The sequence below is a fragment of the Takifugu rubripes genome, chromosome 7 (genome assembly GCF_901000725.2).
Source record: "Takifugu rubripes chromosome 7, fTakRub1.2, whole genome shotgun sequence".
NCBI classification, from domain to species: Eukaryota; Metazoa; Chordata; class Actinopteri; order Tetraodontiformes; family Tetraodontidae; genus Takifugu; species Takifugu rubripes.
Genome location: NC_042291.1, coordinates 4,932,238 through 4,958,300, shown reverse-complemented (window position 1 = coordinate 4,958,300; position 26,063 = coordinate 4,932,238). Strand labels below are relative to the sequence as shown.

Sequence of the window (26,063 nt, the reverse complement as noted above, 5' to 3'; positions counted from 1 at the left end):
TTGAAATTATTATAATGGAACCACAAAGTGATTTAAATGTACAGATTAAATCTACAGTTAATCACCATCCTGCACCAACAACCATTTGATAAGTTAACAAACAGAAGATTAGATTTCTTACCTTAAATCAGTGCTGTTCTCCGGGAATAACATTACTAAGGTCTATTCGCCTCCTTTTCGTTTATAACTGCTTTACGTGCAGATCGTTTCGAATCTGAACGTTTAGATCCACACTAAGCTAAGATATCGAATAAAATATCTTTAGTTTTATTCCAGCATAAACCCACCTGTCGACACACCTGAATCTGGTTAAAACTTCAACATAAGCTATTTTAAAGGCTATTGTGTTTGGCATGAGTTTGCATGAACACCAGAGGATTTCTTGCACCTTAATCAGATTAATCTCGTCGCTGTGGGTTTAAAAATTCTTTATTCTGTTTGACAACTATTAGTTTTACGTATTACGTAACGAGCGCTCGGTCAAAAGCATTACCGTCTTCTTCTGCTCCTCGAGGCTGCCGCTTAAAGGCGCAACACTGCCCCCACCGGCAGGGAACCGCAACTACTTCTGAGTTTAAAAATAAGTGACGACTGCAACTGCTTTGGCATTGCTCTCAGGTAAACTACACTTAAAAACTACGTTACTGTTATAGCCGTTATTTATTTGCTTTACATTGTTCCACACTCTGTTTTAGTAAATCAAATAAATTCATAGTATCCCTGAATTTTTACTTCTTTCCCAGTTTTAGTGTAACATATTGATAGGAAAGTAAAAATAAAGTAGAGTCAACACACGACCAGTCTGGCTTTACGCAAGTCAACATTTATATACAATATAATTAAAATTCTCTGAAATTAGTAATGAACAATGGTATGTTGGATTACAATCTGATCAAAGCCCTTTTTAGAAGATTTTCAAATTAAAAACAACCCCCCGAAATTGAAGAGAAATAAATCAAGAGAACATTAAAGAAAGTAAGGAACCACAAAAAAAAGGGATTTCCGCTTCAGCCATGAAGGTTTCCACCATCGCATCGATGCTGCCAGCCCCAGCAGCACAGGCCGGCTCTGCAGGGGTGATCTGGCCCAGGTCCATCAGTTTAGGCAATATAGACCACAAGATGGGATCAATATCTGGATTATTTTAGCCTCTTTAAAAAGATATTGCTGAAAATCATCTGTCACTTCTCCACAGCAGTCCAAATTCAACGTTGATCAGGCCGATTTCTTTTTGAGGTCGTAAATCAAACATCTCTAGCTGCTGATTGGTTGTCGGCAAGTAAATTAAGCTGCAGACGAGGTCAACAGAACGAACCTAGATGGCGTCATTTCAGAGCAGAAGACGACTTTACTGCAAGTGAAAACCCAGATCCACAAAAACCAACAGAACAATCTGACTTTGTTAAGCAAACTGGATCAGCCACGCTGAAGCTCTTAGTGATCATTAGTATTCTTCAAATCATTTTCACTGCAGCAACATTAACTTTCACTGCCAAAAGATTCCCTTTCTGGTCCCTGAACTGTTGCCACCAAGAGTCTCACTCTTCAGAGCCACCGAGAAGAGAAACTCTCCAGATCACATGATCTACGCTCACATGACCACCAGACTTCATCATCAGGCTGTGAAAAAGGAAGGAAAACAGAAAATAAAGCTGAGCCACAGCGCCGCCCTTCAGGGCCAGAGCCACAGCGCCGCCCTTCAGGGCCAGAGCCACAGCGCCGCCCTTCAGGGCCAGAGCCACAGCGCCGCCCTTCAGGGCCAGAGCCACAGCGCCGCCCTTCAGGGCCAGAGCCACAGCGCCGCCCCCTTCAGGGCCAGAGCCGCAGCGCCGCCCTTCAGGGCCAGAGCCGCACACGCAGGATTCACTTTTGCTTGGGGCATTTCCCAGTTAGAAGAAGGCACTGGAGGTGAGTCTACTGGAGCGTTCATCTGCTCGGAGAGTCAAACACTGCTTCCGAGTCTTAAAAACAAACCCGCTCTTTTCCTCCGAATATTTTCTGCTTCCTTTTTTCCTGAGACAGTAAAATGAAGATAGAGAAGACAGACCAACAGCCAGTTTTCACATTTGTGCATCAGCCCTCAGAGAAAATGAGCAGCAGGTTAAAACAGTCAGTAGTTGCGGGTCTTTTGAGCTTAAGTCAAACATTTTCTTGATTTTAAAGACACCAAAATGGTGAATTATTACCTTTGAATATGAACCTGGGACATTAACTGAGGAAGATGTTAAAAGCAGCTTCATTTTGTGAGAACAGTTCATATTTGGAGACATCCATTCAAATTCAGCTTTCGCTGCCTCGTTCTTTACGGGACTCTCTTAATTTATTTCAAATCGCGGCCATTGTTAGTGAAGCAAAATGTGTTTTTGAGCTCAGAGGGAGAGAGAGGACGATCGTCTCAGACCTGAACCTGTGGTCGTTAGCAGCCTCGATTCATTAAAAATAACCTCTATCTGCTCACTGAAGGCACCAGGTGACTTTACAGGCCAAAGGTAGTGTTGGTGGCTGAGGAAAGCTGCTGCAGAACACCTTTCATTATATAAAACGCTTCTTCACAATAAATGTACAAAAATAGAGAAGAAAAATGTAGAAGCTTCCTAGAAAAACCCAAAGCTTTGTTTTTCCCTGCAGAATGTCCGACCTCTGTAGTTCGTGAACAAATACAAGAAGCCTGAAAGGTGGAAAGAGGACGCAGGTGATGGGAGGAGCACCATGTTCTGTTCTAACCAACCGTCGTCCTGACAGGGGTCAAAGGTCGCCTGGCCCCCGACTCTTCTCCCTTTAGCCACAGTTTGTGCTGGAACAGGAAGGAGAGTATTTTGGTGCGACTTGCTCCTCAACCATCCCCCCCCAGGCACGTCTGCTCCTCAATCGCTGCTGTCGTCGTCGTCGTCGTCGTCCGACAGGTTGCTGGTGTTGAACTTGCTGCCCGGCCGGCTCAGGGAGTCCGAGCGCGGCGCCAGGCCTCCTGACGTCAGCTGCATGTAGCAGAACTCGCAGACGCGCACGGGCTTGGACGACTGGCTGGGCAGCAGGTACTTCTTCTCCGAGCACGGGCCGCACACCACGAGGCCGCACTTCCTGCAGTGGTGGCGGCGGCTGACGGGGGTGAACTTCACCTTCTGGCAGCGCATGCAGACCGTTGCCTCCGAGTCTGGCACCCAGACGGCGGCGTGCTCACCTGTCGGCGCTTTGCCGCTCTTCTGGACCAAGTCATTCACGCACTTCCCGATGTGGTTCATCCACTCCGACTTCTCGGTCGCCGTGGCGGCGTAGACGGCGAAGGACTTGGTGGGCGTCTTGATGAGCCAACCGTTGCGCAGGTCGCCGTCGTCGGGCACGGTGTCTATGGTGACGCTCTCCAAAGGGATGATGTGCTGCTTGTTGTACTTCTTCTTCTGAATGAGGATGTTGCCGTAGACCAGGATGTCATTGAACAGGAAGAACTGGCGCGTTTTGGGCTTCTTGCGGCAGACTTTGGTGAGAATTCCCTCACCGATCAGCACCCGGCCGGGGATGGCCAGCGGCTGACCCGCGGTGCCGAAGCAGCCCTCCACAATGGCGATCCTCTTTGAGTTGGCCTCACTGTTAGCCAGTCGGTCCACCATCTTCACCTCACCTGGGAGGAGGGAGAGAAAATGGTTCCACATTAAAACATCATCTTCACCCTTTCCTCCCACTTTTCATCAAAACGAGCCGTAACGCAGGAGTTAATCAAATCCGTCTTCATGCTTCCTTTTTTTTTTTTTAAAGATCCACAGAAAGAGAAATGATGCTAATGAGCCAGAGCAGCAGAGCAGCAGAGGCCTCGTCCTCCAGTGATCTGCACACTAATAACCCGCAGAGGAAACTGCCTGATGCTGCCACTGAAGCCCCGGAGGGCAGAGAGGCTGCTGACACGTCAACACTGTAGGCAGGGCTCGCTGCCACCCCTGAGGCAAAGAGCAGCCAGCTTCATCACGCAGGATGATGCAGGGTGACAAACTCAGCAAAAGGAGGCCGAAACAGCTGGAAACGTGGCGGCTGAGGGACGCTTTTACAATAATATCATTTTCCAACTGCGAAGGCTGCGATTACACTATCGTCACATGACAGGCGCGCACGAGTCGAGCACATGGCACGCTCCACAGCCTCGGGTCAGCCAGAACCTGGCACCACAGCTATGAATCGGCCTGCAGCAGCACATAATGGAGGACTACAGGTGGTTCTGTGAAACCAGGTCATTTGCAGGATGCTGAACTCTCCATGCTGAACCAGTGTTTCCTGTAATGACATCCAGCACCACTGACGCGTCAGAACCAATGACTCAGATCAAACCCTCAGTGGAAACGACATCCATCTTCCACAGTTCACACAGGAGGCAGAAAAAGTGGAAGGTGCGCTTGATTATTTTTTTTGGAGATCCTTTCTAATCTAGACTTTTCAACATGATGCCCCAGTGAGAAGAGCTCAAGCCTACTGGGAGCAAACTGGTGACAACACAGGCGGGCGGAATGGTTCCTGTGGGCTGTCTGCAGCACAAGGTCGAGCGTTTGGGCTCAGGGGGAAATGTGTCATGGTGCTTGCACACTGAACTCCTTAGCATCCCTGCAGACCTGACAAAGCTGTTATTACATTAATGTGTTATTAATAACAAGAATGTATTGATACCAATCCTTAACTGACAGTGAGCGATGCTTAAACCTGGTTTCTGTCCCTGTTTTGATGAAACAGCAGTTTGACAAAATCTTAATGTTGTAATTAGAACTAGAACTAATTGGAGGTCATCACACCCAGTCAGTCCTTCCAGACATTCTTAAAACATCTGCAAACAGGATGGACAGACTTCCTGTGAAAAGCCCTTATCGGCTCCGACAGCCCAGTGTGAGACAAGAGCAGCCGTCAGATTATTTGAGGGATTACAGCGTCACGTGAACACAGAAAAGCACTGGAGGGTAATCTGCTGGACTAGCACCGCTAGCTGTTAGCTCACCTGAAACAGTGGTTTTCAAAAGCAGATTTAACAACTGAAACCAGAAACTAGGCTCTGGAGCTGGTTCCTGTTTAAGCACAAACGCATCTGTTTGTCTCAGTGCTTCAGTCACGTCTCAGCGTGTTAGCACAGCCTGCAGAAGGTAATAACCCTCAGCTCAAAGTGCACAAACTCACCTTCCAGCACCTGGCAGGACACAAAGGTCACTTCCTGTTTTAGCTCAAGCTACATCCAGATCTTATGACCAAAGCTAGTTTACTGAACACTGAAATGTCAATGTTGATGAAAAGACGGCGAGTCCTCGAGACCTCACCTCTTCAGACTCCCACTGAAACATGGGTGTTTCGGGCTCGTGCGAGAGCAACCGTGCTACGGTTGTGAGCAGGCAGGAGGGTTTAATCCTCACAGGTTCCAACAGATTACAGGTCTGACACAAGCGCACGATCTTAATAATTAGTCAAATACATGTCGGCACACGAAGCATCGTCCCCAATAAGAGTGATGAAGCTGTTGCCTGGTTGGGGCTGGCGCTCTGCTACCTGCTGGCCCTTTTTCAGCAGGGACCCATAGCTGCTGAGCTCAGCTGAATGAAGGAAACAGATGGAGGATCACAGAACATTCCACACAAACTCCGTCCGCTCCATTTTACTGCAAAACACCAGTTAACGTTGGATTCTGCTTGTCCAAAATGGCGACCCTCCTCCTCCTCCTCCTCCTCCTCCTCCTCCTCCTCCTCCTCAGGTGTTCTCGACCTGAAATGGCACACCGGAAGTATCCTGCTATTCTTATGTCTCTAATCTGCAGCCATTTATTCTTGGAGACATATTGGATTATGGGCTGGGTGTCAGATTACACAGGCCAGAAGGGCAGACCTGCTGCTCCTGAACAGTGAAAGGACAAGAGGCAGAACCTGTCTAACCACGCCGAGACACCTTATGCACACAACATTCAGCTCATTTGGTTGATGATTATTTCCCACCACAACTTGCAAGCTGCCCGACTCAGAACCAGGAACCATCCCATCTTCCACAGCTAAATCAGCCATAGCCTTGTGTCCGAGGAACCAACACAGTTATCCTTCCTTATAAAGTGTTTGTTCTACAGTCAGAAGATCGGGTTCGTGAGCAGACAGCAGCAATAAAATGCTCTAAAGAACAAGCTCATGGATGATGCTGAAACTGGACACACTGGACACACAATGACCTGAGCTTCAGTGGATGAGGAATTCCTCCTGGAGCCACGGGTCCGGTCCTGGACATGAGGTCATAACAGGATTAGAGGCCGTCAAAGTGGACTCTGACCACCCGCAGCACCAGTCAGACCAGCTGCAACCCTCCCAGCCTCGCTTCAGATCCAACTGAAGGAGACTTCCTATTTTGTGGTGGAGAACATTTCACCCACAGACCGTTTATTTCCACATCGCTGTTGAAGACGTCTGACAAATCACTGCACAATTCTCCACATTTCAACCTCAAACCTTCAACTTTCACTCCACGGTTAGTTTCGGACTCTTCGTTTCCATTCCGTCCCGACCTTCAGAACTAAGCAGCCTTTATCCCAGAGGTTTAGAAAGTCCACCCCGGCGAGAACGCTTTGAATAATGGTGACTTTTCTTCCTCTTTTCTTTACTCAGAAACAACTTTCAGGCTTCCTTCGAGGTGTCAGCGTTAGCCTGCTAGCACCAGTTAGCTTCCCAAAACACCGCTCAATTCTTGCAACTTGCTTGGGCTTGTTCAACAATAGTTGGTTTGTATAGCAACGTTTCGCAGCCCTTTAGGTTGACATGGGCGAGAGATTCGATCGTGGAGTTTGAAACATATTTATAAAGTAGAAGCTTAAGTTAGCTTGTCAAACTGACACAGCAAGAACAACTTTTCAAGGAGCAAAAACTACCGACCCGACTGCAACCGCGGTTGTCCACTAACTTGAACTGTACCGATGGAGATTAGTTGGAGTCCGGGTACTTAGTGGAAGCCGTGTCTCCCCACACAGAAGGTCCGAGTGTGCAGATGGAACACCGAATATTCCGCTGCCGTCGCCGCCGCCGCAGCTGCCCGAAAATAATACAACATGGCAGAGGCGCCTTCACGGCCCCCCGGAGAGTCCAGCGCCACGAGTATTGAGGAAGAGCAGCCTGCCAACTGGAGGACATAACATATATCGATGTTATATATGTATCATATATATATATGTATGTGCACCGCACAGTTGGCCATTCAAGTCTATAATTCTATTTAAATTCAGAAACCGAAACTATTTGCAAATCTACGTTTTACAGCCGAATTATAATACGCAGACGGTGCCTTTGGAAAATAAAAATAGCAACGGAATTATATATAAAATAGTTTATCCTTATCCAAAACTTGAAAATAATTGACCCTGAGCTGTATTCATAGTTTTTATGTGTATAGTTCCGTTCTCATTTTGAATAAACCGTTTGGACTTTGGTGTTTGGGTCTCCCGGGGTCCGTGAAGGCAGCAGGGTGGAGACCTTGCGGGTCAGCAGCAGGACAGAAACGGTCCAACGAGGTGTTTGATGAACACTTTCAGATTGACTTTACTGCAAATATGTCCTGAATAGTTTACATTATTACCCTAAAAACAATCGCTCTAAGTTTGGGGAGTAATCAGGGTCACTTTGGTGGGAAAAACGTCATAACCAGGCATTCTGTTGTGCTTTTGCAAAATGCAGCTAGACTTTTGAAATGCTCAGGTAAAATGGAGAAAAAAGCTCAGTAGCTACAATTTTCATGCTTGTTTGTTCTGTTCCATTTACTGATGACTGATGACAGCGTGATGTCTTGGTATGAGATCTTTAATCTGGAATGAGGGAAACAAACAGATTTCTGTCCTCAAGCAGCATTTGTGGGAATGTGAGCAGCTTGTTGTGGCAGAGCCCCGCTCCACCGACGGCTCGTGCCAACCCAGGCACAGCAGGCTCTTATTCTGCACTGGCAGCACCGCGGGGCTGTTTGGAGGCTCCAGGAGGACAATAAAGATGAGCCCCACACACAGCTGGTGCACTACTGTTGGTGCACTCCACTATCACAGGTCCTGCTTCAGCGCAGTCCGTTCAGCTTTAAACGTCATAGATTTCCCCGAGGACATAAACCCTGAGACTTGTGTGACGTCTGGGACAGGAAATGCTTGGACCAACACAGTAGAGATCCCCGTCGGCCCAGAGGGCTCTGAGGCAGCTCATCCCCAGAGGAGGACATTCTAAATCAAATGAAACCTTCACAAGGTTCGTCTTTATTTGTCCCACAGTATTTTTGTAGCTGATGGAATCAAACAGCTTTAATTCCAATTGTCTTCAAACGCAAAATTACACAAAAGCTAAAGATTTGCTGCACAAAGAATCCTCTGGGAATTATTACTCTTCTTGTGTTCTTTATCAGATTTTGAGTGGAGATGAAGTTCCTGTCAGATCTTATTTGCTTCGCTATGGGGCAGTTTGCTGACGGGCCGGGCCCATCCTGCAGTAGCTGGGACGTCAGCGTTGTTGTGACATGATGCGTGTTTATGGCCAGAGCTCGAGGAACCTTCCCAATGTCCAGAACATCAGATCGTCTATGAAATCATAAGATTGTGTTGATCACTGAGCCCGGAAAAGAAGACAAATCCTCCCTCAACGCAGCCTAAAGGTGCGGACAAATGGAGTTTAGTCTCAGGGGTCCAGAGGGGCTGCACTGGACAGGACGAGAAGATGGAGGCTGTGGACCACATGCGCTCCGTCGGAGGAGCAGCAGAGAGAACGTTGGGGTTTAAGATGATGTAACATGAAGGCGTCCACACATTTATGAGCCTGTTGTGTAAAATCAGCTCAGCTCTGCTGATATTAAACACTCTTATATAAATGCAAAGAGCAGCGAGAGGACAGATGCTGACAACTGTAATGGTTTCATAGCACCCCCACCCTCCCCCCAGCGGCCGCGTGGACACACGATCCCAAACAAAGATGACATCACCGCACATTCAAACGTGCAGAGCAGCTCAGCCTCCTGCGGACTCTCCCATCTGTCGCCTGAAACCCTCGGCAACAGAAGCCCCCCCACGCGCTGGTGCATGTGGGGGGGGGGGGGGGGGGGGTCTGAAACCGCCGAATGAGCGAGCTCGTCACAGTCAGGGCAAATTAACTCAACGGCCGAACGGTGGCGTGTCGCCTTCTCAGCGTCCTCGCTCGGCCTCGCGAGCTGCTGTGTCACACACGCACGCGCACACACACACACACACACACAGAAATGATCCTTGAAACCACAATAATTTGCCCTGTGGTCTCTTCTGCTCTGTCACATAAGCCTCATCTGCAGATCAGAGGGACACTGGACGAGCGTCCGGGAGGACATCCCAGCACAGGCGCGTCCTCAGCGTCCAACTGAGGAGGGACACCTAATGACAATGCACCTGAGGACCGAGACACACCTGTGGAAACTAGATGAGCAGATTAGAAAAGAATCCCTCTGGAACCTTCGTCTGGCTCAGCGGTGGACACACGTGGACACTTTTAAAGAGAAATATCAAGTGAGACAGAAAGCTGAACTCTTAAGCCAGCAGCACCAGCACCAGCGCACGCACACGCGTCCCCTCCAGAGCACGCACACGCACCCTCCAGAGCATGCACGTCATCCTCTGCTCCGAATTTGCGGTCCTTGATTCTGCGTTTGTGCTGGGAGCGCGAGGACAGCCACGCACGCATCGTTCTGCGTTTGGAGGGAAACTTGATTCTTTAAGTAAGTTTTGTGTTTCTTATTGAGTGATTTCATCCCGGAACCCTCACATGGGAATCCAATCCTGTTACAAGAATGTGGAAATTCATTCAAGCTATTGAGATTATTGGTTAACTTGTTCCTTGTTGTTTTTCCTGTCGATTTGATCTTTTTGTCTTTGCAACCTGAGATTTTTCACTGCAGCTGGAGGAGGTTCGTGCGTGGCTGCGCGTGCGTGTGAGAGCGAAGACTTTGTGGTTTATAATGATCATAATCAGCCTTTTCTGTAAATTTGTAGATTTATAAAAGCTCAGTATGTGTTAAATACGCTTTTTTCCAAAGTCAAATCAACGCTAAATATTAAACCACAGCAACAATAATTGTGATTCTTATTATAAAAACTTATGCTGCCGTTTGGATATTTAATGAATGCTTGACGTCACCTGGTCAAATCAGTTTGTGTGAACAAAATTGGAGAAATCGGAATTTTGTCAAGGTTCTGTCAAGTTCGCACGGTGGTTTGTAGAACATGGTTCTGGGGGATGTTCTCCAGGAACCGGCCAGATTTGTGGATTAAACGTGCTACAAGCAACATCTGATATTTGTTTACTACTACAGATGTTGCTCTGCAGAGGTCAGATTATGACGTTATGGAACTGCCCACTACAGACAGCTGGATCAGTCACATGTCAGATGATGTCACATCCGGTGTAAACTGTAGTTTATCATAGGAGTGAAAAAAGAACCGCCACATACACATTACCCAATGGGAGCCATTGTTAACTAAAGTTGTGCTAATCATGAATATTTTTCCATCATTCATTAATCTCTACTTTATTTTACATGCTCTATTAGAAGAGGTTCTGACTTTTAAACCATCACCCTGGTGGAACTGGTTTTGCCAGAAAAGGTGCTGATGCAGCCGTTTTGACTGCTCCAGATCACGACCCCACACTTCTCCTCTGTTACTGATTCCAGGCGATGACCTGCTTCAGCAGCAGCTTCTACCATGATTGAGAGCAGCACCTCCTCCATGTTGGATGGGGCCGAGGCGGCGCCGTGCAACATATGCTGCTGCACCCTGGCCGGTAAAGTCCTGCTGGTGTCCTTCATGGTGCTGCTGATTGGAGCCATCTTGGTTGGGAACTTGGTGACTCTGGCTGTGATTCTCAGCACTAAACACTTCCACACACCACAAGGATACCTGAAGGCCTCGCTGGCTGTCGCTGACCTGGCTGTGGGGGTGTTCGTGGTGCCGTTGTCCGTCTACGCAGAAGTTTACCTCATGACCACTGACTCTGCCCCAGAGTGGACCTCATACAACTCGCAGTCTGTGAGTTTCCACCCTTGCAACCTTATCGGACCCATCTTTGCCGGGTGCACCCTGGTGTCCATCACGACCATCTTCCTCATGACCATTGAGAGGAGCATCGCCGTGTTGAGGCCTCTGCACAGGGACTCTGTGATCACACGGAAGAGGACCACGGTCCTCATCATCTTCTCCTGGGGGGCCAGTTTCTTTTTGGCCGTGTCTCCGATGCTCTTCAGCAGAGAGATCGCTCTGGAGTACAACTCCTGCAGCCGCATGTGCAACTACGCTCTGGGCAGCTTTGGCGAGTTCTCCAGACAGGCCTGGAAGATCCTGCTCCTGTTCCCCGCCTTTGATTTCACGCTGTTGGGTGGGACTGTGGTCATCAACATCATCTCTCTGTCCAGCATCAGGCAGCACTCGAAGCGGCGGAAACATCTGGCCAAGTCGGAGAGCCACACCACCTCCAAGCCGACCTTCTCAGACATCAAAGCAGCCAGAACTATCGGGACGCTGACGGTGGCGTTTACCGTCTCCTTCACGCCCATCGCCGTCTTTGTGGTTGGAAATGTTTTGGGGAACAAATGGTGCAACTTTTCCTTTTTTGCCTTCTGGATTTTGACCAGCAACAGCTGCTGGAATGTCATCATTTACAGCGTGAGAGACCAGAAGTTCAGAGCGCGCGCGTACCAGCTCTTCAGGCCAATCCAGAGGAAAAACACCAGCGAGACCCAGAAGAAGATCAGAGACTGAAAGCTTGAGCTGAACTGTCAACCAGCAGACTCGGTATGGGATAATTATGGGATGTTTCTGCATGCACTCTGACCCCAGGATTTTCCATTCCCTGATAAATGTTTATCAGTCATTTCTTGACTTTATTGTGATCAATTGTTTGTTTTTGTGAACACACATTAGATGTACACCAAACCTAAACAATAACAGAACCAATAATCTACGTAGGACTGGTGATGGACGCTTCTTCAGCTTTGGAGACGGTGTGGTTCCTGCAGGACAGCAGCTGCTGCTCTGGCTGTCAGAGAGGAACCAAGCCCAACATGTTTACAGTTGATGTATTCAAACAACTCTGACCCGGCTAAGGCCCCAGAACCACTGGAAGGACTCATAAAGCATCATCAAGTTACCAAGGAGCTGGACCTGATAGCCGACAAAAAGTCCCCACAGATACGAATATGATCATCAGAGTCCAGCGAGATCAGACTGGGCCTCTGATAAACAGGATATTTCTGCTCCCAATAATGTGTCCATAGTCTTCACAGCATTTCTGTTTCTATTTCCAGACTCTTCCATTAAGAAACATTATATGTGGTTCAGGAGGACACTTGAATACAAATAACATTAAAATCTGAATCTGCCCATCTGTTCTGATTTACCATAGTGATCTCATATAATTGAGTAGATGCTGTCTCCTTGGCAACAGGTCAGCTCTTTTCTTCAGTGCATTAGTGGTTTCTTTATTAGTCTGATTCATGTGATTTTTTCAGGTTGGTTTCACAGTTTTCAGCACATTTTCATCCATTAACTCAGGTAAAACAAATTAAACTGCAGCCTACATTCACAGTTCAGATTAGCTCTTCATATTTTATCACAACCCCTTAAATCATTTTAATTGATTTACACTTTCTTTTACTCTTCAAATTGGCGTATTATTTCTCTCTCACAAGAGCGCGTTTAGACATGTGCTAACACTACACGACCAGCAGGGGGAGGCCACAGCTCCTGCCTAACTTTATGACGTCAACATTGACATGGGGACAGTTTTTGTACCACCAGACCGTAAAGTCCTGAACAAACATCCTGAAGAACAACCTGCTCACACGGTGGACTGTCTAGTACCTGAAGTTCTCCACACCTTTCTTACATAAATGGAGTCTGCTTCAACTCTCTACTTCTGGTCTACACCAACTATGAACACACTGAATGAGTCTGGACAGGAGGAGAACTCACAAGGTGACACCCACACACCCGGTTGCAGAAGCTCTTTGGTGACTAAGCAACGTGCATGTCCGTACTGATGCAGGCCCTCGACTGTGACTCACAACTGCTGAAAGAGGAGCTTTAGTCATCATGAGCCTCCGCGTTACAGTTCCATATAATTAAGGCTCGGAAAGAACCGAACCCAGCGGATCTAATCCCACTTTATCAAGGTTTACTCTCTTCAGGGTTTATAATTTTCTCTTCCTGACCAACAGCGCCTGACCAACAGCGTTTTTTTATCACGACCCGTTTTAATTTTCCTAATTTTTTAAATAAACATCAGTATTTTACAGAGTCTGGGCCGGTGGGGCCCTTAGGTGGGGCCCCAGGGACCTGAGGTCAGTAGGTCTTCTTCCAGGAGCGGAGGTACAGTTGCAGTGGCAGCAGGGGGTTTCTGGCTTGCAGACTTGGATGGAAAACATCAAAATGGGCCCGTCTCACTCTCTGCAGGTAGTCCTCCAACACCACCTGCAACACCACAGAAGAAGAGCCCTGATCTGACCTCGAGCTCTCCAACACAGAGGATGTCATTAACATTTAGTGTCAACATGGAGGTTTTTGTTGAAATGAGCTACACTGCAAATGCTTCTGATAACTCTGAAATGTGTTTGTGTTCCAGTTTAAAATAAAGCGTCCTCTTGCTGTGTTTCTATCGACGAGGCTTCAGTGTTCCTCAACCAAACCTGCAAATGACTAAAGTTTCAGTGAGAAAATCAAGCTGTTAGATGCACGAGATCCTCATGCGCAATCCTGAATCGGCTCAGCAGCACTGCAGACTGGGGACTGGACACTGCATTGGACAACGTTTATTTCCTTTATCATTATAATATCTTTTGACTATGATATTTATTTACATTATATTATCAATCACATCCTGTTGATTGCATCGTTTAGTAAATGCAGGCATTGGATCTGAGCCCGTTTAACTCACCGTCTGGAGGAAGGCTGGACAGGCAGCAGCTGGGACACGTTTGCTGAATGATCGGGCCTGAAAATAACAAGTAACAACAAACAGAATCTCTTAGTTTCAATATTTATATGCTGGAACATACTAACTTTGGGGAGAACAAATCTAATTTAAAGACATTTTAGGACTGCAGGTAAAGCAACATCAGCAATAACATATAAAAGACTATAAATTAAACTAAAACTTTGACAGTTGTTGCTGTCACCGGTGTCTCCGCCAGGAGGCGGTATTGTCTTTGCCATATATCCATACAGGTCATAATTTAAGTCCTCCTGCGAGCACCTACGTGTTGAAGATGTACATGAGCCTGGCTGGCAATGTCGTAGACAACATCTCGGACATTCTGCTCTCTGCTGTTGCGGATAAAGTCCTCTTGAGAAGCTCCGTGCTGCAGAAACACCAACAGACCGATACTCAGTTGATACGCACAGTCAAATGCTTCCCTGAAGGTGGCTAAAACTACAACTAATCAGACTCAGGTGGGTAATAAATATAAATGTTCAGTCAGCAAATGTAGTGCTGCAGTGATGGAGCAAAGGCAGATGTTTGGAGACAGGTTTGTAGCTTTAGAGTGATGGAGCAAGAGCGCCCCCCTCAGTCAGCACAGGGGATTATATAACCAGATGACGGTCACAAATTTTAATTAGAATCCTAAATTTCCTAATCTCATATTTCTTATCTTAACCTGAAAATAAGAAATAAGGCCTCACCAACATGCAGACGTCCATTGGCAGGTAGACCTTCCGCCGACTGCTGTGGTACGGCGTTGCTCTCAGACACGTCGTTATTCCCTGAGCTTTACCGATGTGACTTGCTGCATGGTCTGCATGCACATCTTTCACGCCTGAAAAATAAATAAAACAGATGTTTACAGAATCGGGCTTTAAGCAGAAGTCATTGAAAGTCAGATACCAGACACACACCATTCATTCAAATCCTTTTTAACAATGTGGATGTGTCTGAGCTGCTGTTTCATATAAAGAACACCATGGTGGTGCTTCAAACGTTACTGAAGCAGATGAGAGAACCTCTCCAGGTGCGGTGGATTATGAGTATGTATGAAGAGCTCAGTAGTGCTACAGAAAGGTTCAGCTTTTTCACCTAAACACTCCAGCAGCAGGTAAATGAGGGAAGATTGTGTGTTCTCTGAATACGTCTCCAGCTCCTGGAGGTTTCTGTAGGCTCTGTCGTCCAGATCTTTCTCCTGCTCGGACACAGAACTGATTTTCAAAGTCTCATCCAAGTATTTTTATAAGTACTCAGTTATCTAGCAAAAAAAGAAGATTTTGATCCTATCTTACCCTGTCTGTTATAATCCTCAGCAGCCATCTTTTTGTTAAGTTGTGCTTCCTCACCGCCTGGAAATAACAACCAGATGTCATCAAAAGAGGGAAGCAGGTAGTCAGAGTTCTGCAGGAGTGCGACGCCACCTCATGTGAGTGAGTTTGAAACAGCTGGACTTCTGTCAAAGGTATTTACCCTCCACAGCTCGGTGCCGATGGGTTGGCTGGGAGGGTCGTCGCTGTAGATTTCCTCGATGGCCGTCTTCCAGAACTGCATCCGCATCAAACCAAGGGTCTTCTGGGAAACCGAGTCCTTCACCTTGTAGAGTGTGGTCATATGAAAAGAAATTAGAAAACTTCACAAGGACTTCTTTTTACATAGGTAGCAACTGCTTTACATCCAGCTGGGCTGTGGAAATACCTGCCTGTGCTAGCTCCACATTAAAAGCTCTCAGAGCCAAAGAGGAGCGCCGTGCATCCTCTGGGAGGAGGAGAGAGGACACGAAACCATCATAATCTCTGGACCTGAGGGGCAGCAACAACAGTTGGCCCTCATTTCAATTCAGCGAACAAAAAAGTGGTTTAGAAAGATAATTCTAGTTTTTTTATTAACTGACATAAGTTATGAATAAAAACAATAGAACCCACATCATTAAAAGATATAATATAAAATATGCTAAATAATAAAACAATACACCAACTTAAATATTGAACATAGAACTCATCTCAGTTTAGTCTGCTGTCAGGCTTTATCTTAGCATAGACGCAGTTAGCACCGACCTGACCAGATCCAGGCAGTACTTTTCACTGAAGCGGGGATCTGTGGCGCTGGTGGACGCTCTCACACTCTGTAAATCGGTCGATCTTTGTACACAAACGCCGGGTAATGTCGTTCTGTTAAGCGCTCGGTAAAACGGCACTTTGCTTTTTAATAGTCCATGTATAATGCTATTGCTAGCTGCCATGATCCCTGTCACCTTCCACTTGTGTCACTTTAATTTCCTTCCCCTCACCCTGAAGAGTTCCGGGCACTGTCTGCTACACTGATTTGTGTAGCAAAATTAATGCAACGGTTTCAATGTTAATCTTAGTCTTCCGTGTAAATCTGATAAATTGTTATCTTAAAGCTGTTTTATTTCCATATCTGAATTGATCTTTTACACTCTGAAAGATGCATAGAGCGATTTTGTGGAGGCACTCTCAGCGAGGACGGTCATGGGTCATAACGCCAAAGGCAACCTGGTCCTTGCTAATGTCCATGGACAGATGGAAAAAAGAGGGTAAACTGCCCAGACATGCACCAACACGGGTGCACAGCAACAGTCAGAAGCACCACATCTGTGTGTCAGCGTGGCAGGAATCTGGGAGGTGGCAGAGTTTCTGAAGGAATTCGGTGTGATCAGCGTCATCATGCTGGATGGCGGTGAGTCCTTCCACCATCTTGCGCGTCCGCCCGTGCCGCTGCCGACCCGCTGACTACAGCAGACGTGGTAGATGTGTGGTGGGACAGTGTCAGCGCTAGAGAAGGCTGGCAGGGCGCCGCCACCTGTGATGTCAGCCATCCACCTCTGTAGGAAGGCTCAAAGTGTCTGTAAATGAGCCACATGCACAGGATGGACATTAACAGTAACAGTGACATAATAGCACACTGGAAGATAATCAAGGGACGACTTGAAACGTCAGTAATTACTGAAGCGATTTGGTTTGTGGCTCGATTGATGGGTGAACCGTCTGGTGAGTCTCCCAGTTTTAAACCTTCATAAAACTATGTTACAACTGAATTATGGCCAGCAGTGATCATTATTAATGCTTCTTTCTAAATGTTAACCTTAATATTTCCTGTTTCAGCATTATAAGATGTCACTGTGAGGTCTTCTTGTCTTTTCCAAGGTTAAGTGTGCCCACCAGGTCACTATGGCCACGGCTCCAAACACACCTGCATGTGCTTTAATGGAGCTCTTTGTTACCAAGCTGCATCGGCCCCTCAGGTTTCCATGGCAACCACCGTGAAGCTGTTTCTTAGCTTCAACAATTCAGGGAAACATTTTTAACCAGAAGGAACTCCGTAAACAGCTGATTAAAAAGAGCAGTTTTCAGTTGGAGCTGTGACAACTTCAGACTAAATTGAACTTGTGAAAACATCTCCAGTTTCTTCAGTTGTTTCTGAGAAAGCTCCAAACCCATGAGGAAGCTTGTGACCTCTGATCCCATCTGATTGGGATGCCGACTGGACTACACGGCAGGGCTCTCAACCCCTCACACCCCCACCACCATGAAAACTTTAATCCAAGAGGTGACAGAGTGACGCCAATGGGCGCGTCCTCCTGGGTCCTACGGTCTGTCTTGTGCTGAGACGTCAGTGTGACCACCGGTGTACATGTGACCCACAGACAGGAAGTTGTGTCATTACTGGCAGCAGATGTTTGAATCCTTAAGACAACAGGAGGAAGCCTACAGACACCAAGCCTTTCTGGCTGACAGGCTCAAACCTCACGGAGCATGACGGTCGATCACAACAGAGTCGCTTTTCTCTCTGTGGACAAATCTTTGCGATGGTCACTGTCATGCAACATTCATGCTCATTCGTGAATGTGAGCCATCAGTTAAAAGTTAACATTTGGCTAGTTTTAAGTAAAACACATAAACACAAAGAGATTTATATTATTTAGATATTGTATGTGTGCAAGAATCATGCTTAAAAATCTAGTGTGCTAAAACAATACAGGAACTAATATGAAAACGGGTAAAGAGTCTGTGCTGGATTTGACATTGATGAAATGAAAGGTTAATATGTTTAGAGGGAGGGGCTGCTGAGAATGGTGAAGTTAATGGGGATAGCAGGGAATGTATTTAACTGGGTAAGGGATTTTTTTTTTTTAAAGTGATGGGTCCCTTCAAGTGAGGGTAGGGGCGGAGGTTTCAGGGCAACACGTCAGTGAAAATGCTACACCACAGGGGAGTGTGGTCAGCACAGCTCTTTTTTCAGTTGTGAGAACTGATATATTCTCAGGGATTCCAGAAGTTATGGGGAGGTCACTGTGGGCAGATGATGGAGCCCTTTAGAAAAGAGGAAGGAACTGTCAGTATGTTGTAAAGGGGATACAGGAGGGAATATATAAAGCTGACAGATGGGGAATTAAAAGGGGTTTTAAGTTCATAGGTGATGGGTTATTTTTATTTTATTTATTTATTTTTTTTACAAAAAATAGGGTAGGAGAGTGCAATTTGAAGATGTATGGGAGTGTATTAGAAAGGGTAGAGAGTTTTTGCTTTCTTGGAATTTATTTTGATCACAGGCTGAGCTGGAAGGAGCGTAATGGAGCACGTGGGGGTGGGAGGTACGTTCTTTGAGGAAATGGTGGGGTGGCCTAGTAGCCCGGTCTGGTTAGAGAAGTCGAAAAGTAGACTCAGCATTTATAGTAATGTCTGGAAACATTGAATATAGTGCAAAAATATCAGTCTATATCTTTGTATTGGCGGCTGAGTTGGTTGCAATACAAATTGCAGTGCAGTGGGTAATCCAGAATAACATCAAGAGGCACTAATTTGCAGTGATTCAAAATCTGCATTAACAAGTATTAAAACAGGAGTGTCAGCAAGTCATCAAGGTTTAGTAATAGATACAATAACAGAGTATAGAATATGTTTAGGGAAGGGGCTTAGTGTTGGGTTTTTGTGGACCCCAGCTCACAAACAACAGAAAGGAACAGGTGATAATAGCAAGATTATGACTAGGGCACAGCAACTTAAATAGTATCTTATATATGGTGGGAACCATTCAAGCGGGTTGTGTGAGCATTGTCGAGAGCTGGAGACATCAGTGTACTTTTGGTATGTGGGCGGTATGGTGAGGAGAGGAGGCTGATTAGGGAAGGACGGAGGAGGACGGGGATGGATGGTGGGGACGAGAGCGGCATTTTGAGATGTCTAGAGAGTTCAGGTGGAAATGAAGGAATTTTAGATCTCCAGCCAACACCGCTATATTGAAAAGGCTGTAACGAACATAAACGTCGATAGGTGGCAGTAGTGCAGCAGCTTGGATGCAAACTGCCGTTAAAACCAAAAAGGAGAAGAGGAAGAGCCAGAGGCGCTCTGAGTTGGACGATGCGGAAACTGGCTGCAGGAGAGAGAAGCGTCGGCGGAGAGGTTTCCTCCTCATATGGCTGCAGCTTTGGGGAAATATCGATGTGTGTGCCTCCTGTTATGGCTCTTTATCCCACTGTCCCGGACCAAAAACCCCCGGTAAGACCAAAACTTTTCTGTTCAGGCAGCAGCTAATGCAAGTCTGCTAGCCCCCCAATATTCACGGGGGGGCTATGAATATTGGAGAAGTTTCGTTCTTCCATGACTGGTTTCGTTTTCTTTTAGAAGTCTTTGATCTGCCTGGTGATGATTCAGGTCACATTTAGCCCATCAAGAGCACACCAGATCCATCCAACTTTACAGCTGTTCGACGCCAAAATTTTAGTTTAATGTTATCTTGGGTCAAAGTTTAGGGGTGTGATCGACCTGAAACCTAAAGATAGAGTAAAATGACGATAAGACGACTGTGTAGTAACTATATAATGCATTGTCAGCTGTCAGTCACATCAATGAGTTTAGCCCGTTTCTCTGAACTGATATATTCTCAGGGATTCCAGAAGTTATGGGGAGGTCACTGTGGGCAGATGATGGAGCCCTTTAGAAAAGAGGAAGGAACTGTCAGTATGTTGTAAAGGGGATACAGGAGGGAATATGTTGAGTTGATGTTGAGTTTTAACTTATTTAATGATAAAGAGCAGCTATATTCTATATAGGCTACATTCCTCTGAAATATGGGTCAACTCGTGTTTTGTTCTATATGCATTAAATTACATTTTCTAGTGTGACCACGCGGTGGCGCTGTTTGGCCATATATTTGGGTTATTTGAAAGATAATCCGCAGTTAGAGTTTCCAGGTTCAAGGTAGTTTTCTCTGTTTCCAGGTTGTTTTTACTCGCCTTATGACTGTATTGTGAGCCTTCCCACAGCCTTCCACCATATATAACAGCATGTCTCTTATTTCAGCATCATCACTATATAATATGTCCTGCCCCTAGTTATCCTTTATATGTGATGAAACCCAGTGTTGATGAATTAGTTGTATAAAGAAAGCTTCAGACTGGTTATACTGAGACCGACTATAGTTTCCATCTTTGTCTCTGCAGAGCCTCAATGGATGATGACCTCCTGTTGCCTTATGACCACGGCCATGGCCCCTCCCACTCTCACCGCTATGTCAGAAGTTGTCAGTCCGTTCTTCATGGCAACACCACCTATGAGAGTTGGCCGGCCAGTAACCATAGCGTCCAGCCTCCGGCTGAGTCCTCTGTGTTTGTGACAGACACAACAGGAAGCTCCAGATGGGTTTATGGTGACTGGACGTGCGGACGCGTTAATTCAAAGTCCGATTCTCTGCTGAGGTCACATTGAGATGGTTGTCTGCAGGTCACATGACGGTGGTCCACGACCCTCTGAGCACTCTGTCAGTCCTGGAGCCCGGTGGGCCGGGAGGCTGTGGTATGAACCACAGAGCCACTGTGGAAGAAACGGCTGCAGCCGCCGGGTGTCTGGTCGCTCAGAACGCCGGTTTCTTCAACACAAATCACAACTGGTGTCTGGGAAACGTGGTGAGCGACGGCAGAATGGTGCAGGACAGCGGCGGCATACAGAACGCCCAGTTTGGCATCAGGAGGGACGGAACCCTGGTGTTTGGGTGAGACAAATGAATATTATATTTGATCAGACATTATTTACAGGTTCATGTTGGACAAAGCCAATGTTGGCGTGACCACAGCTTTTATTTCGATAAGGTTGATTGTCCTCACTCATGACTAATCACGGTGCCACGCTATGATATTAAGAGTGCAGCTGGAGTCAGACCTCTGCAGAGTAGAGCAAATATTTATACCTGACACACAGACGTCATTGTGCTGCTCTGTGCTCCAGCACAGTGGCGCCTCGGCACGCCCTAAAAAACACACCAGCGACAATATTGCATCATCCACACAATGTGTTTTTTTTAGTGGTGCAGGACTGGTGGGGCAGCGCAGATGTGTCCCAGGCTTTAAAAATTGAAACACAACTTTTAGAACATGTGGCGTTGCTTTTTGCTGCAGCGGAAATTATTCAGACGCCATCGCCCCGGTTACACAGTGGAGCCCCGCCCACACACCACCCCAAACACTCAGACACAGAACTCAGCTGTCGATCCGCACTCGTGCCTGTGGTGTCGGGCGGACTGTTTAAAGCTAAACCGATGAGAACGGGCAAGATTACGGGGAATTATATGTAGATCTGCTAAATCTAAGACCCATTATTGACCTTTCATCTCTCACTAACACACACGCACACACACACGCACCTTACATAACCTAAAAGTCTGCGTAAACATGAACAGATTTCGTCTTTCTCTGTGTTGGTTTAGTATAAATAAAAGCAGGATTGAAGTATTAAGTTTCCTGTTTTACGGCTCTGTCACATAAACAAGCTCGATTTGTCAGAAAGAGTGAAGCTGCTGCCGTTGGGCTTCTTCTTGGGCTGTTTCTGTGAGGGCAGGTCAGAGTCGAGGGGTCTGATGACCCGGCCTACTTCCGATGTTTGCTCAGCTAATCTCTGCTGTTTGGCTTAATATTCCATGTTGCGATGCCAAATTTTCCACCTGGAAGTTTCAGAATAGATTTTTCCGCTGTAGATGTTTGTTTCCGCAAATTGAATCTCAGGAATCAGATCGCATATTTTGCAGCATGCAAGCAGCAGCTGCGAGTGCCACTGTACTGCTCTGGACTCACAGCGTTGTGGTGTCCCAGGTATCTGTCACAGGAGGAAGTTCTGGATCAGTCCAACCCATTTGTGCAGCTGGTGAGCGGAGTGGTGTGGCTGCTGAGGAACGGCGAGGTTTATATCAACCAAAGTCTCACCGCTGAGTGTGACAAGACGCAGGAGACGGGTACGGAGGCGTGCGGGCAGGTGACCGGACAGGTTTTGATGTTACTCAATGCCTCTTTTTTCCTGCCATCAAAGGAGTTTTCCGCACGTTTGTGGATGTGTCTTCGGCCAGGACAGCGGTGGGCCACGACGAGCAGGGCAGACTGATCCTGTTCCACATCGATGGAAAGACTAATGAACGGGGGTGAGCGATCACACACTTTTACAGATGCATCCAGGCCAAGGGCGATGGAGGTAAAGGGCAACCAGCAGGTTCAGAGAGAAGAAGCACGGTGGCCGTATTGGCCTGATGATGAGTCGATGTCAGAGATCTGATCGACAGGCGTAAATACGTCTGCTTATGTCCGTCCCATAAAAGTCCTGCCTCAGTAAAGTCACATTTGGGAAAGGTGACGAGATGTCTCCCATGACCTCATCAAACCCCAACAACCATCCACCTGTTGAAGGACTCAGAGAAGCTCCTCAGGAATGTGAGGTCACCCCTGTGGAGCTGAGGAAGAGATCCGCGGTTCACTTTGTCTTGTCTGGTTGTTTCTGTGGACAGGATGAATCTCTGGGAGGTGGCTGACTTTCTGAAGAAGAACGGCGTCATCAACGCCATTAACCTGGACGGAGGCGGGTCTTCCACCTTTGTGGTCGGCGGCTCTTTGTCCAGCTATCCTTCTGATCAATGGTTGGATCATCCATTTTTCACACGTGATGAGATGGTTCCAGCAGCTTTTTCTTGACTCTCCTTGTTAATTTCTGGACAGTAAACCAGACGGCAGGTGGCGCTGTGCTCGCCGTGTCTCCACCATCCTGTGCGTTCATCCGCGCCGCTGCCAGCCAGAAAACTGCAGCGGACACGGCGACTGCGTGGATGGCTTGTGCCGCTGTCACCAAGGCTGGCAAGGGGCCGCCTGCGCCTCTCTGAGGTGTCAGCCGCCGCACTGCGGCCCTCACGGTGTCTGCAGCGCCTGTACGTATGATTAGATCCTGATTCAGCTCCTTTCCTGTCACCTGGAGGAGAACAAAGCTGCAGCAGCAGCAGCAAGTCTTCCAAATCCACGTCCAAGGTCAGGTTGTGTCTCTGTGTTGCAGCTGGTTGTGTCTGTGATGCTGGCTGGAGAGGAGACAACTGCAGCCAAGGTGACCACCAGCCTCGCGCCACTCCAATAACTTCTTAGCATGTGTTAGCGCGCGGTAGCATGTCGGCAACGGTGTTTTCCTCTTGTTTAAAGAGTGCCTGGTGGGCTTTTATGGCGATGGCTGTCGTCAGAGCTGTGTTTGTGTTAACGGGGGTTCCTGTGACGCTGTCCACGGGCGCTGCGACTGTCCGCCTGGCTTCTATGGCGATGCGTGTGAGCAAGGTAGAGCTGTGCTACTCATAATAAGCAGTAAAGTCTGAGATTTCTGGATCCAATGGAACATTTGTTATGCGCTCCTGTCCTCCTCAGTGTGTCCTCTGGGTTTCTTTGGTCCATCCTGCGCTCAGGAGTGTCACTGCGATGACCTCTGCCCGTGTGACCCGCAAACAGGAAGCTGTAATGTCACCCTGCAGGAAGACACAAACGTGACCTTACACCGAGGTGAACATGTCTGAGGACATCCAAAAAAACAGCTGATTTTGTGCGTGATCCAAGTAAATCTCTGGCAGCTGATAAAAAGGGCGCGACCAGAGCCTGACATTAGCGAGCAGCTGATATGGTTGATGACGGCATGTTTTTATTACGTCAGATAGCGGCTTCATCACTAATATGACTGGTTCTTCTCTTCCTCTACAGCTGGACACTGTCTTGCCAAGCAGATGTTTAGATCCTGGCAAGAAGCCGACGGAGGTCATCCTAAACAGCCTCACCTGTCTGAGTGAGTTCTGCTTTTTGGGCCAGGCGACCTGGTGACCTCTGATCTTTTGAGGGCGTGGGCAGATGTTCCTGATTGTGATTTTCAGAGTTGAAGTTAACTCCTGAAGGAGAAAATGTTTCCATCTGTGGCCTCATGTCAAACTCTCCCCACTCAGCTGACTTCTAAATCCAGACCATAATACTCCAGCATCTGATGCTGAATCTGGTTGCTTTGAAAAGACGACAAAGAGCAGCTCTGCTTTCACAGTTTGATGGGAAATATTTAGCAGTGGAACATCCGAATAACAAGTGTGTTCTTGTCTCTACTTTACATGTAAATGAGACCTACTCCACTCTTTCATTAGCCGTGTTAGCTTTCGCATGCAAGTGAGGGATTGTAGACTGTTGCCATGGTTTCTGTCCTCTACTTCAGAAGAACAGTTTGACGAGGCCCCGTTTATACGATAGCGTTTTTGGGTGAAAAAGCAAAAGTTTTGTTCTGTTTTGTCTGTCCGTTTACACGAGGACGCATTGAAATGGGGCAAAACCATAGGATAGAAGAACCATGGCAACAATATCATAGCAACAATAACCCCCATTCACCATCACTGCAATTATTTTAGTTTTGTAGTTGCTTATAGATGCAAACTCCACCTGCAAAACGTTGTCCCTCACTATGACCATTGTTCTGCAAATGTTCACTGTTGCGATCACCTGCTTGCTTAAATGACATGTTCACTGCAGTGTTCTGGTGGTCTGTGAGCACCGAGATAGTGTTTGATACCTTGTTGTTTGCACAGGGAACTAATTTGCTACAGATCTGAAAAAGGTAGTGATTGGAAGGGGGCATTAAAGAGTCCAAACTGTCCGAACAGGAACAGAGGACCAAACGTATTTAGCTCAAGTAGCTAGCTCTAATTAGATTCAGACAGGATCATGTGACTGCCACTTCAAACAAATGTGTGTCTGAAAACATCCAAGTCAACGCGTCCTTCTGGACATCAGCCTGCCATGACGTCTTGTGTGGTTGTCCTCAGGCAAACCTGGGCTGTCATCGTCTTCACACTGGCCTCGCTGCTCTGCCTCAGCCTGCTGCTTCACAGCCTGAGGGCTCATCACACCTCGCTGCCGACGCCCTTCCCTCAACGTCAGGACTATTCTTATGTCCCGCTGAACAACATCAGCGGAACTGGCCCGCCCGCCGCAGGAGGTGGCATCAAATGGGGGACCAGGAGGTTCCGACTGGACGATTCTGACTCGCAGGATTAAGGTGTGGTTGCCGTGACACCCACAGACTCCGTGGTTGTCAGGTAGATGATGAGTGCAGCCGCTCAAAAGCAAACTGCCAAATGTCTGTCACGGCCACACTTGGCCACAGGATCCAAGCCGTGCACGAGGTTCTGGCCAGTAACGAAGGTCACAGCTGAGACGCTTGACTCTTTTATTGTTGGAATCTGTTCTGGTGTCTTTATTTTTTATATAAAAAAGTTGCAATGACGGCGTTCTGAGTTCTGACGAATGCCAATGTGTCGTTTGTTCTTGGTGGACAAACCAGATTATTTCAGAGGAAGAGGGATGAAAACATGTTCCTCATCTGATGGGAGTTACAGACGAGCAGCTCCAGGCTCCTGGACATCAGAGACAGAGTACAGAATTTCATAGAAGTGTTTTATTCTAACGAACGGGGCCAACATGCAAAGGTTCACATGCTTCATAAAAAACATTTTCCAGACCAATAAATGAAAATCTGCCTTACAATCGCTGTTGATTCTCTGGTGTTTTAGCACAGCTCAAAGGGAAACATTAAAATTGGTGATGGCTAGCTTCGTGCCTGATGAACACGCACTTTTAACACTCAGAAGGGTTAAAGGTTAAATATTTAAGCAGATCGTTGGATTATAAAATATGTTAAATTTGTAAAAATTTAAATTAAGTCTGTAAAAATGTCACCGTCAGTTAGCATTAGTCACCAACCCCCTGATCCGCTGCAACATTGGTCCTGTTAGCATGTAGCCAACAAATGTTTAGATTGGATTCCTGACCTG

General features: G+C 47.0%; 4 protein-coding genes across 8 annotated transcripts; 2 read left to right on the top strand and 2 right to left on the bottom strand.

Moving 5' to 3' along the window:
* Positions 1-803: 803 nt before the first annotated feature.
* Positions 804-7,064, bottom strand: plekhf2 (pleckstrin homology domain containing, family F (with FYVE domain) member 2). Of its 3 annotated transcripts, none has more exons than XM_011618862.2 (2): positions 6,867-7,064; positions 804-3,616 (listed from the first exon to the last, which is right to left on the bottom strand). In XM_011618862.2, the coding sequence occupies exon 2, from the start codon at positions 3,603-3,605 to the stop codon at positions 2,865-2,867; it is 741 nt and encodes a 246-aa protein (XP_011617164.1). In that variant the 5' UTR covers positions 3,606-3,616; positions 6,867-7,064; the 3' UTR covers positions 804-2,864. The 3 variants fall into 3 exon arrangements, with proteins under 3 accessions (XP_011617164.1, XP_029694891.1, XP_029694890.1); XM_029839031.1 differs by having other exon boundaries at positions 6,906-7,063; XM_029839030.1 differs by lacking the exon at positions 6,867-7,064 and adding an exon at positions 6,173-6,839.
* A 389-nt stretch (positions 7,065-7,453) lies between these two features.
* On the top strand, positions 7,454-12,276 carry LOC101069935 (trace amine-associated receptor 7d). 2 transcript variants are annotated; one of them, XM_011618864.2, is made up of 5 exons: positions 7,454-8,213; positions 8,368-8,613; positions 9,268-9,699; positions 10,654-11,770; positions 11,945-12,276. In XM_011618864.2, the coding sequence occupies exon 4, from the start codon at positions 10,685-10,687 to the stop codon at positions 11,735-11,737; it is 1,053 nt and encodes a 350-aa protein (XP_011617166.1). In that variant the 5' UTR covers positions 7,454-8,213; positions 8,368-8,613; positions 9,268-9,699; positions 10,654-10,684; the 3' UTR covers positions 11,738-11,770; positions 11,945-12,276. The 2 variants fall into 2 exon arrangements, with proteins under 2 accessions (XP_011617166.1, XP_011617165.1); XM_011618863.2 differs by lacking the exons at positions 7,454-8,213; positions 8,368-8,613; positions 11,945-12,276 and having other exon boundaries at positions 9,065-9,699; positions 10,654-11,857.
* Positions 12,277-12,439: 163 nt separating this feature from the next.
* Positions 12,440-16,270, bottom strand: ndufaf6 (NADH:ubiquinone oxidoreductase complex assembly factor 6). Of its 2 annotated transcripts, none has more exons than XM_003977677.3 (9): positions 16,010-16,270; positions 15,655-15,754; positions 15,426-15,548; positions 15,248-15,304; positions 15,048-15,150; positions 14,657-14,790; positions 14,233-14,334; positions 13,911-13,967; positions 12,440-13,447 (listed from the first exon to the last, which is right to left on the bottom strand). In XM_003977677.3, exons 1-9 carry the CDS (start codon positions 16,192-16,194, stop codon positions 13,319-13,321), a joined length of 990 nt encoding a protein of 329 aa, XP_003977726.2. In that variant the 5' UTR covers positions 16,195-16,270; the 3' UTR covers positions 12,440-13,318. The 2 variants fall into 2 exon arrangements, with proteins under 2 accessions (XP_003977726.2, XP_029694887.1); XM_029839027.1 differs by having other exon boundaries at positions 15,651-15,754; positions 16,010-16,037.
* Positions 16,271-19,301: 3,031 nt separating this feature from the next.
* On the top strand, positions 19,302-25,776 carry nagpa (N-acetylglucosamine-1-phosphodiester alpha-N-acetylglucosaminidase). Its single transcript, XM_011618866.2, has 12 exons — positions 19,302-19,471; positions 20,416-20,621; positions 20,696-20,963; positions 22,057-22,196; positions 22,271-22,379; positions 22,740-22,868; positions 22,948-23,153; positions 23,276-23,323; positions 23,416-23,544; positions 23,632-23,763; positions 23,959-24,040; positions 25,056-25,776. Exons 1-12 carry the CDS (start codon positions 19,389-19,391, stop codon positions 25,285-25,287), a joined length of 1,764 nt encoding a protein of 587 aa, XP_011617168.2. The 5' UTR covers positions 19,302-19,388; the 3' UTR covers positions 25,288-25,776.
* The last annotated feature ends 287 nt before the right edge of the window (positions 25,777-26,063 follow it).